The sequence below is a fragment of the Periplaneta americana genome, chromosome 10, assembly GCF_040183065.1.
Source record: "Periplaneta americana isolate PAMFEO1 chromosome 10, P.americana_PAMFEO1_priV1, whole genome shotgun sequence".
Lineage (NCBI taxonomy): Eukaryota > Metazoa > Arthropoda > Insecta > Blattodea > Blattidae > Periplaneta > Periplaneta americana.
The window spans coordinates 173186984-173199205 of NC_091126.1; the positions used below are offsets into that span (position 1 = coordinate 173186984).

Below are 12222 nucleotides of genomic sequence, written 5' to 3' on the forward strand. Positions count from 1 at the left end.
ATTAAACACAGAATAAAATTTAATAAATAAACGCAGAATTTAATATGGGAAATGCCTGTTATTATTCGGTTGAGGAGCTTTTTCATCCATTCTGCTCTCAAAAAAGCTGAAAGTTAGAATTTATAAAACAGCTATATTACCGGTTGTTCTGTATGGTTGTGAAACTTGACTCTCTCTTTGAGAGAGGAATAGAGGTTAAAGATGTTTGAGAATAAGGTGCTTAAGAAAATATTTGGGGTTAAGAGGAATAAAGTTCCAGGAGAATGGAGAAAGTTGCGCAACGCAGAACTGCACGCATTTTATTCTTCACCTGACATAATTAGGAACAGAGTGTTAGTTGGAAGACCGGAGGGAAAAAGACTTTTGGGGAGGCCGAGACGTAGGTGGGAGGATAATATTAAAATTTGAAGGAGGTGCAATATGATAGAGACTGGATTAATCTTGCTCAGGATAGGGACCAATGGCGGGCTTATGCGAGGGCGGCAATGAACCTCCCGGTTTCTTAAAAGCCACAAGTGTATGTGGCCAGACTGATGCATGTGAATTGAATTCTTAAAAATGTTGTGTCAAATTTTGAAGTTGGTTGAGATGTGTTTATATTGACTGACTTGTACTCATGAGAGAAGGCTATTGCTCAATTATAAACAAATAATATCAGTGTATAATATCGACTTTTCATATTGTTATTGGCATACATATATCGATATGCATAGTCGTTTCCGTTTTCGGTTTATTTTGATCAAAGATCTCCATGTTCACATTATTCGCTTTCCAGTACTCTACTAATAATAGTTCTCGGTTTATTGTGGACCAGCTTTAAGTGTGGCTACCTTCTTAAAATCTAGAAAATAATTCTCGGATATCGTATTCATAGAAAATGGATTTGTTTCACCTACACCTTCAGCTATGCGTTTTTAGATACTCTGAAGTAACACATTTTGTGATTCGCTCCGATTTCAATTGCTGTAAAGGCTCTATCGCATGTCAGCAAAAAATGTCTTGACACTAGAAACTTGAATCTTTTAAAAGTAGTGAGGAATGGTTAAGTGCTCAGCGTATGGACAGGCTTATGTGGAATAATAACAGATATTCAAAACAAGATGATTTTCTTCCACTTGATTTACCTTGTTCTTACGCCGTGAGGCGCTATGTACCTTGTAATGAAGCATTACACTGGGTACTCATGCCATCTCGCGTTGGCTGTAGCAACTACTATGATTTTTGGCACTTTATTTAAGTTATATATCTTGACACATAGTGCATTATTCAGCAAAATTACACATTCTCATATTTTTCGGCATTTAGTTCTTGTTTACTTCATAGTCTTCAATTATCATCAGCATTTCCATTGTTTTGTGTCATAACAGGTTTTACCAGAGTAAAACCTGTTACCCTGTTCGCTCACCACTGGCTATTGACTACACATCAGCTAGAATTCGCTGTCACTTTACTAAGAATTTTTAAGTTCAATGTAGCTAAGAGAAAATTTTTAATTGTTTTAAGTTGTCTTAATCATAATCCTACGCAAATTACTCAAAAATTACATCTGATGTTTCCAATAAAATATCCGAGATAAAATTATTGGAATTCTAGTCTGTAGAAAGTGACAGGAAGTTCAAATGTCTATCTGCTGAAGGGAAACGTGTAGGCCTACTTTATTCATCGGGAAATTGTAATAAAAGAGCACCTGTGGGGTGGAGAATATCAGCTGCCGTCAAACACCCTAACCCAATCCACATACAGCTGTCCGTATCATCCCATGTGTTTGGCTACCTTAATAAGATATTGTAGAATTTTATTACTTGAATTCTCTTTTCGCTGTAACATTTATAGACAAACATCGTATTACACTGCAGACTTTTGTCCTGATATATTGTATATATAAATATACTTTAGCCGGAGCGAAACACCCTTCATCATTATTGCGATGTCGGTTCTAGGACACCAGACAATACAACTTTATAATTTACCTTAATTTGAATTCCTTTTTTGATACTCAAAACAAAATACCAGTAATAATAACATTACTACTATTATTATTATTATTATTATTATTATTATTATTATTATTATGCTACACACTTGCTAACCTTCTGGCCATGATAAATTGTAAAAATTACGGTAAACTTCAAGCAGAATGTGATTTCTAAGTAGTTTTATTTCATTTTGAATCTTGCGTACGCTACTTTTAACACTTGAATATAAGTAATTGATTAACTAGCGGACTTGTGTTAATTATGTAAGTCTGTGCGGCTTACAGCTGTTTCGGTGCTTCATCACACCATCCTCAGAGCCTACTAGATCTCGGCGTTATCTCGAACTTCTCTGCCTGACTCCACTTTTCAACACCTTTCAACAATCAAACGCACCCACACAACAGGCAGAGAAGTTCGAGATGACGCCGAGATCTAGTAGGCTCTGAGGATGGTGTGATGAAGCACCGAAACAGCTGTAAGCCGCACAGACTCACATAATTAACACGAGTAAGTCCGCTAGTTAATCAATTACTTTGTTTTATTTCATTACATATAGGCCTATGTTTACTCTAAAACTTAAAACAGTCTCATTTTCACTCTTCTAGTGGCGTAATAAACAGACAATTGGGGTAAACTGCCCTAAATGCCCTGCCCTACAATGGCATAAATATTTTTACAATATTTCTTGAACATTCTGTAGGTAGATGGCATTAAAAACGTTTTCTTTTCGTAACAGGACTGCTAAAAGCATATATTTCAGCGAAATTTTCTAAATAAAATTTTTGCAGACCGCAATACTTTCTCTTTTCTACTTCCTATAACAAAAAAATGCAATGCGATCGTTTCTTGTAGCCTTGGGATAAATTCCTGGAAAATATGGTGAATGATTTATAACGTTTATCATTATTGAAAATGTATTAGTTGTGGATATCACTGCACTTTCCCTTCCTTCCGGACAATTGAAGAGCGTGTCTTATTGCACGATTTCTGTTTCATTCTTATTCCACCCTATCCTTCCATTTTTTAACATTTCCCCCTAACCGAGTTACGGAGGTTGTCACTTTAGAAAGGGGATACTTTATAAGTAAATGTGTTGCAATAGTATCAATTTTTGTGGGGGTTTTAACTACCCTTATCCCTCTGAAAATATTACATATTGGCAGCCGTATGTCGACTCGTGCAAAACATGTAGGGGTGTAAAATATTTGAACGTAATCTAGTGGAAATACTTCATTTATTTACTTTTGTTATATAATCGCGAGGCCATTTTCACCTCATTTTTTCTGAAGTCAAGTTTAAAAAGGAGTTATTAATGATGTTCCAAAATACATCGTAGGGTTGGAAGTATGATCTAATGATCTAATCGTGTCAATTGTGTAAATTTTGTTCAGTTAAAGCTCGACCCCTTCATTTTACAGTAAATCGAGGAGTGTGCAAGACACGCTCTGTGATTTGCAAGGAGTAAACATGTATTTCATACCGACTGACACTGCGCGTAATCACTAGTTACGTGTATACACGAATCTCGAGTAGTTCGGTTCATTTCGTTCGCGTTGAGTTGCTAGAATATATATATATATATATATATATATATATATATATATATATATATATATAAGTAATTAAAAACGTACGTAAATAAATAAATAAATAAATATTGAGCAAATGCATAATTTCAGCACCTCTGAAATCGAAACAGTAGTGGAGCGCTGTGGAATATTGATTAGCCGGTCTAATAGCGAAACGAGCGGGCCCGGGTTCAAATCCTTGTTGGGACAAGTTACCCGATTGTTTTTTTTTTGTAAGGGGGGTTTGCCTCAACCCATTAAGAATAAGTGCTGGGTAGTTTCGGCGCTGGACCCAGGGCTCATTTCGATATCATTATCTCTTTAATCTCACTCAGACGCTAGATAACCATTTAAGTTGATAAAGCGTCGTAAAATAACCAATTAAGAAAACGTAGTATGTACGCCTGCGGCATCGTAAATCGAGGTCAGCACTTCGAGCATGCTTTCAACACTAGCACCTTAAATACCTACTTACAAATAGACATAATGCTTTATTGAAATGTATCATTATAACCTAACCTACTGTAGGTGCTTACTTCATTATCATTTCAAAACCAATTTTGCTAACTTTATTTGATTTTCAATTGAGGAATTACCCACCCTGGATATATAGAAATTTCTTATCTAACTTTGCGTTTAAATCTCCTAGAAACAGATACGGCAATTTCGTGGTATACTATAAATTCATGATAGCATAAAACTTAATCGTAAGGAGCAATTAAATCACTCTGTATGTATGATTGTAAACTTTATAACTTTCTGAAGAAACTGCTACAATGACACTCCACGTGTAGAAAGAGACGTAATCATACCAAGCATTTTACCAGGTAAAACCATGTTCTGATGGACAGTGAGGTTCCAGAATACATGGATCCTCATAGAGTAGTCACTTGACTCCCCTTAGAATCGTTATCTAAATACATAGGTACTCTTTTCTTTCCAGATCGGGAACAAGCAATGACTTCCGGCGCAGTCCGGAAACATAAGGAAAAAAAAGTGAAAAGGACACATACACATGGAAAGAAAAAGAAGAAGAGGAGGTTAAGCAAGGCAACACATGAAGAGACTAAGGTAATTTTTTTAACATGTTGGTTTACATTGTTATTTTTCACCTATCTATCACCTGTTATTTAACGACACTGCGTCAATTATTCTGTTATCGATGTTATTTTGGAGAGATAATTCCCATAATTCGCCTGACATTGACATTACATCGTGGAAAAATTCGGAAAAGACTCCAAACGGGGTTCGAACCCAGGCCAGTCGTGTAATACTTTTGTTGTTGCGGATCAGTATTACTGTTATTTTAATTAATGTTCATACAACCCTAAGCAGGAAAAATAACTGGCTCGTAATTCGTCACATTCTTAAGGTTACAATTATGAAGATAATGTCAGTCCAGTGTCTTGGTCTAGGAAATCATGTGTGCTTCTGCCCAAATTTGTTTTTCTTTGTAATGTATACAATCCAGTGCTGCAGAAATATGTTCAGTGGACAATTTTTAGCGTTCCTTCTATATCAGTGACGATTGAATAGCCGCCCAGAACAAGATTGTAATCCCCATTTCTAATAAGCAGACTTTTTCGAGAATAATGGTTGCTAGTGATGCACTATGTGTAATGCTTGTACTCGTATCAAAATCAGCACACGTCTGATTGTCAATCTTGCTCTAAAAAATTAAAAGTTTGTACAGTACAATGTGTTTTTCCCCATTTTTGAAGAATTTCGTATTTGCTGGTTACAACCTTGTTCTGGGTGGCTGTTCAATTAATGATCAAAATGTTTGCGCCACTTATTAGGAAATGTTTACTTACTTACTTACTTACATACTTACTTTCTGGCTTTTAAGGAACCCGGAGGTTCATTGCCGCCCTCACATAAGCCCGCCATTGGTCCCTATCCTGAGCAAGATTAATCCAGTCTCTACCATCATATCCCACCTCCCTCAAATCCATTTTAATATTGTCTTCCCATCTACGTCTCGGCCTCCCCAAAGGTCTTTTTCCCTCCGGCCTCCCAACTGACGCTCTACACGCATTTCTGGATTCGCCCATACATGCTACATGTCCTTCCCATCTCAAACGTCTGGATTTTGTCCCTAATTATGTCAGGTGAAGGATACAATGTGTGCAGCTCTGCGTTGTGTAACTTTCTCCATTCTCCTGTAACTTCATCCCTCTTAGCCCCAAATATTTTTCTAAGAACCTTACTCTCAAACACCCTTAATCTCTGTTCCTCTCTTAAAGTGAGAGTCCAAGTTTCACAACCATACAGAACAACCGGTAATATAACTGTTTTATAAATTCTTACTTTAAGATTTTTTGACAGAAGACTAGATGACAAAAGCTTCTCAACCGAATAATAACAGGCATTTCCCATATTTATTCTGCATTTAATTTCCTCCCGAGTGTCATTTATATTTGTTACTGTTGCTCCAAGATATTTGAATTTTTCTACCTCTTCGAAGGATAAATCTCCAATTTTTATAGTTCCATTTCGTACAATATTCTGGTCACGAAACATAATCATATACTTAGTCTTTTCGGGATTTACTTCCAACCCTATCGCTTTACTTGCTTCAACTAGAATTTCCGCGTTTTCCCTAATCTTTTGTGGATTTTCTCCTAACATATTCACGTCATCCACATAGACAAGAAGCTGATGTAACCCGTTCAATTCCAAACCCTCTTTGTTATCCTGAACTTTCCTAATGGCATATTCTAGAGCGAAGTTAAAAAGTAAAGGTGATAGTGCATCTCCCTGCTTTAGCCCGCAGTGAATTGGAAAAGCATCAGATAGAAACTGGCCTATACGTACTCTGCTGTAAGTTTCACTAAGACACATTTTAATTAATCGAACTAGTTTCTTGGGAATACAAAATTCAATAAGAATATTATATAAAACTTCTCTCTTAACCGAGTCATACGCCTTTTTAAAATCTATGAATAACTGATGTATTGTACCCTTATACTCCCATTTTTTCTCCAATATCTGTTGAATACAAAAAATCTGATCAATAGTCGATCTATTATGCCTATAGGAAATGTTTAGTTTGCTGATTTTGCTAGGTATTTTAAATCGTACTAATGAAGTTATAAATTTACTGAATTTTCTCCTTAAGTAATTCTATAGCTCACTGATTTTGTACAATTTTATAATTGTACTGAAAGAATAAAATTATAAATTTTCCTGAAATATTTCCCTGTATTAAGCAATTTCTTTTTAGCTTATTTATTTTTTTAATTTTGTATGATAGTACGTAAGTCATGGCAACTATTCATGTTAAGCAATAGTATCGCCTGATGTATATGGCATAGTTTTTTTAATTAGGTTATTTTACAACGCTTTATCAACTGCGATAGTTATCTAGCATCTGAGTGAAATGAAAGTGGTAATCCCAGTGAAATGAGTCCAGAGTCAAATGTTACCTAGTATTTGCTCTTAATGGCTTGAGGGAAAACACCGGTAACTTGGCCCAGCCTGAATTTGAACCCAGGCTAACCGTTACTCCACAGCAGTGGATGCATTCATGGTATGTGGTTGCATTACTAGATGGCAGTGTGGTTATCACTAGAGTCTTGAGTTTGGTTACTTTGAATAAAAGTTAGGTGTACATCGATCATACTAGCTTCGTATGGAGAGCAAGTTGCGAGTCAACAGTTCACGCTTCAGTGAACCAAGCAGTCTTCCTGCATGCATCACTACTGTGTTGGTTTATTCGTGTACCTGTGTGTATAAGTCGTGAACAACTGGAATACCATTTGGATTTAATAACAGTAACGACATATATACTTAAAGGCAGCTGATATGCAATAAAAGATAACTTTTACTAGAGAAAAAAAAAGGAATTAACCCCATTATTTTCAGAAGTCACCATATTTCGCCTACACATGCAATACTGAAATAGTATATTAAATATCCATGCATTGCAAACAAATGCTGTCAGAGACGTTCTGAAGCAATGTAGGACAATATCCTGCGATGGTCAGCAAATGTAATGATATTAACCCGTTACTGCATAGAACAGTTTTGCACACACACTGATTTAATATGTAAATAACTTAATTAGTTCTCTCTTTCTCAACTGATGTCACATATAGTCAAATCCAGTTTTTCTTGACAGTGTGCCATATCTGTCCCAGTCTGTGGAAAGGGGTTAATTTAAAAATCACGTTCGAATTTCTTCCTATAACTGCTTTTGAAAACAGTATGAATTAGTCGTAGTGACATAAAAGAAATCGAAGACATAAAACATTTTGAACTCAATAAAAAATTGAGGTGTCACATACAATTTTTAGTCGCCATGGCTACTTGATGCCCGGAATTTGTCTATCCCTGATTTTTACAATAAGTAAAATGCATCTAGATACTGTAACTCTAATTGAAGTTTGAAAATAACAAATGAGAAAAAAACAAATTTCAACACAAAATAAAACACATTTTGAGTACTTTATAGGTTTCTACCCATTACAATCAATGACTATAAACATTTTAAGTGTTTCAAATGACTGCTCGGTGACAAAATTGTTCTATTGGAGCACTCATTTCCAACCGCTAAGCTTTGTTTTGTTTTCCTATGTTCACTGAACAGCATCCCTGAACTAAGTTGTGTTGGATGCAGTCAAGCTATACTTCATACCTACAGTGCTTCTCAAAAGTTGAAGGCACCCCTCTTAAAAACAATATTTTTGTGAATATCAAATGTTTTTTTAAGTTTTGGTTTCCCAAGTAACATTCTTGAGGCTTCAATACAAATATTTTGAGGGGGTGATACAACTATATAACGCATGCCTTCTTGAGATATACTGTAGTAAGTTTTATGCTTTTAAAATGTTGCATTTTTTTATAAAAGATACCAAAGTTTTTGGCAATTTCTTCATACATGATATTGCAGTGAAAATGTGGCGGAGATTAATAATCAATAATAAAAATATTATTTTACTTTTATGCCAATATCACGAAAGTAGAAGCCAAATTCCAAGAATTTATTGGCATTTTAATCAGAATTTAAAAATTGAAAGTATTAATATAAATATGCGAAATTTCTATCAACATAAACTTTGGCATTATGTCAGAAACTAAAGCGTATAAAAAAATTGCAAAAGTCTCGAAATGCATGTCTCCACGACTCAAATACACACTTTAGCAACCTTAATTTAAAAAAAAAATATATATATATATATATATATGAACATATATTGACAAAAATGTTGTTTTTAAAAGGGGTGCCTTAAACTTTTGAGAAGCACTGTAGGCCACACTGCTGCGGGTTGCTTGGAGGCTTCAGGTAACCAAATGTAGGACTCTAGTTATCACACAGAGAACGATGAGAATTCATTTTGAGTCGACCGCTGTGCATCTGTAGTACGAGTATGTGGTCGCATCGCTAGATGACAGTGTGATATGGTTATCGGACAAAGAGTGATGTTATGCATAATGCAGTTGTGAATCGACTGCCATGCAGAATGTACGTGAATTGGTAGGTTTTTAGAGTGGGTATGTGTGCTGTAATGCTATTCCAACTATACTAATAAACAAGAGTAGCTTGATGCTGTGTCGTTCATGGATGTATGTTCCTTGTTGCACATCACTAGTACACATACTCTGCTCGTTTATTTGCATATTTCAAACCTTGAACTGCGCCCGGTTTCTCACAAAAAAAAAATAGTTCCCACGACATGCCTCACCTGTCATAATTATACTGATATAATTATTAACACTGACCTCTTATTCTGGTCGGTTGATGAACTACTTGCTGTTCAAATAGTCACTGTTTACACAATTATTTTTATTATGTAACTAGCCATACCTGTGCGCTCCGCTGCACCTGTTAGAAATAAATATAAAGTAATTACATAATTAAAATAGGACGTTTGATCCAGGGAACAACTATTACAACAGCGCAAGATAATCTGCTTCGCTCATTACCCATTTTTTTTTTGCATTGCATTTATTGCGTATATATTTTATGTATTTTAACACGATTCAATTGAGCATAGTTAAAATTTGAATTATAAAATAATGGATTGCTAAGCGAACGTACTATTACTGCATACTAAATCAATACACTCTCATTGTTAGTTAATTCTCTGAGATTAAAATGAGTGTACATAAATATTATTTTAAGAAATACAGAAAACGAATGTACAAAATAGCCTATCAAATTTTCTGTGCATAAGAAGCTATTTTAATCTTACCTGTCCTCGATTTACCCAGACATTAGTGTAATAACATTATAGCATTATGTCCATCTAGAGAAACTACACTTCCCAATGGTGAAATAATAATTAATTATACAAATCGGTTAATTTAGCTTCTGATATTACTTCATAAAAACACAGAAACATTCTCTGTAGGCTATGTTTAATAGCTTTCGATTGTTGATGTCCAAGGCCCCTGTTTCGATTGTTGTTGTCCAAGGCCCCTTATAGACGAAGTCATTTGTTCTTACAGTAATTCATTGCACCGTCTTAGATGGCGTTATTTTAATTTTAAAACTCATTTATCTCATTAAATATCTATCCTATCAAAATTTTGTAAAGAATAAAACTTATCGGAAATCATTTTAAAGAAACTTTTGTTATGTAACATTTTTCACAAAAATCAATAATAAGCGAGATATTTCGATTTATTTAATTCAGGCCCCCTTATAACCCCCCTTTTAAATAAAGTATTTTGAATGCCATATAGCCTAAAATCTAAGTTACAACGAACTTAATTTATATTCCAATTTTCATATAAATCGGTTCAGCCATTATCGCGTGAAAAGGTAACAAACATACAGACAGACATACAAACAAAAATTTCAAAAATGCGATTTTCGGTTTCAGGGTGGTTAATTATATATGTTAGGAATTTTTGGAAAATCGAAAATTACCAGAAAAATTTCGGCTACAGATTTATTATTAGTATAGATTACACGAAAACTGCAAAAGCAAAATTAAAAATGGATCAGGATTAAAAATAAATTTGACATAGAAATTAACTTCACAAAAAAGTTTACTCAGTCATAACCCACGTAGGTACAACTCAAAGTAGGACTTTATCCTTGCTATGAGTATGGGTGACTGAGCTGTGAATGCATTGTGAAAAATAAATTGGGGAGTCCACATATGAAACAAAGTCGGAAAATAAAGAACCACACACCATAATATTGTTTTCCTTAGCCAACAATTGGTCCACCGTTGTGGAGTGATGGTTAGCATGCCTGACCGTGAAACGAGCGGGTCCAAGTTAAAATTCTGGTTGGGACAAATTATCTAGTTGAAGTCTTTTCCAATGTTTTCCCTTAACCAATTAGAGCAGAATTGCTGGGTAACTTTCGGCGTTGGACCTCGAACTCATTTCGCCATCAGAATTACTCTTTCATCATCATAATCAAACATCATCTCCGTTTCTTTCTCAATTTCGGACTTTCTCCGAGAAGAGAATCAGAGAATGTGATAAAGTTAAGCTTAGTTAAAATACCGCTTGAAGACACGTCTTGTTTCCGTGGACCTTTTCCGAATCATTCGCGAACCCCAAAGTTGAGAACCCCTGGTTTAGGTTATTCATATATTTTTGTTTATGGATCAACAAAGTACGGAGCTAAGCACATACCGACCACTTGTGGAACTTAAAGTTTGGTCTGTAAGTTCGGCGCAAGCCGACTCAAGTCAGATCTGGTCAAGTCCGTATCCAGCTGCGCCTCACCTTTACTATATGTAGTTCCTGTAAACTAAACAGGCTTTAAAAGCTGGCGCAGAGTCGCCTTCATGGGGCTGCCTCCCCCATCCAGCCATAGCAGCACGGTTATGGATTATAAAGTTTTATTACGGGAAGAAAGCGGAGGGAAGTGTAATGGAGGAACAAAGCCAGAAATGCATAGGAAGTAACATTTAGAAACTCTGTATATATTCAACTCTGTCCCGACTGACGATTGGATTTCGCTGTATATAGCTTAAAATTTCTAATCGAGTGTATGTATTTGAAAACTAACATTTATTTTTGGAGGGTCTTCCGAGTTTTTCTCCGTTATAAGAATGTCCTGTTTATTAACAGTTTGGGATCACGCTCTAAAATATTTACGTATTTATCCGTATGAAAATTTTCAAGGAAGTTTCCGAATTCAAGTTTTCAAAGGTTCCCTTGTTAAATATGCTGCACTTCCGAAATGGAATTATTCAGTCTGAGATTTTAGTGAATTCCAAGAATACATTCATTACTTGTATTAGCAACGAAGCAGTTAACCAACCATTCATTTCAGGACATTGAAGCATCACGTATGATGAAATTCCCTCATAATCCGTTGCGTGACAGCCCATGAAGAACCAAGGTTCATCAGCTGACTGTGGCCTCGCGTACACATGTTTCAGCGGAGGTGAACGATCACCCAGACAGTACGGGGGAACGTGATGATCCTCCCAGGCCTTATAGCTTGTTTTTGAAACCGGATTTTGCTGCCTATCATAGCTCTCCAAATTCATCACGATGCTGGGTTGGCACTGGTCCTATGCACTGGCCGAAATTCGTGAAAAAATTCCTTCCCTATGAGGACTCGAACCAGCTCCCAACCCGTAATGCGATGCCTAGGCCTGATGCTTTAGATCACAAAGCTACTGTGTGGATTTTTTCCTAATTCCTACATGTTAAGCCTTGTTTCCACGGCTGTGGCTTGGCAAACCTCGAGTTGCTCGAGG

The 12222-nt window shown here is 35.8% G+C and overlaps 1 protein-coding gene across 2 annotated transcripts in view; it reads left to right on the plus strand.

The window, feature by feature from the left end:
- Positions 1-12222, plus strand: part of LOC138708156 (enolase-phosphatase E1-like) — a 116420-nt gene that overhangs the window by 59689 nt on the left and 44509 nt on the right. For both annotated transcript variants that reach the window (XM_069838412.1, XM_069838411.1), the window contains one exon: positions 4488-4615. In XM_069838412.1, the coding sequence (XP_069694513.1) occupies positions 4502-4615 (114 nt within the window). In that variant the 5' untranslated portion in view covers positions 4488-4501. The remainder of the gene's footprint in view (positions 1-4487; positions 4616-12222) is intronic.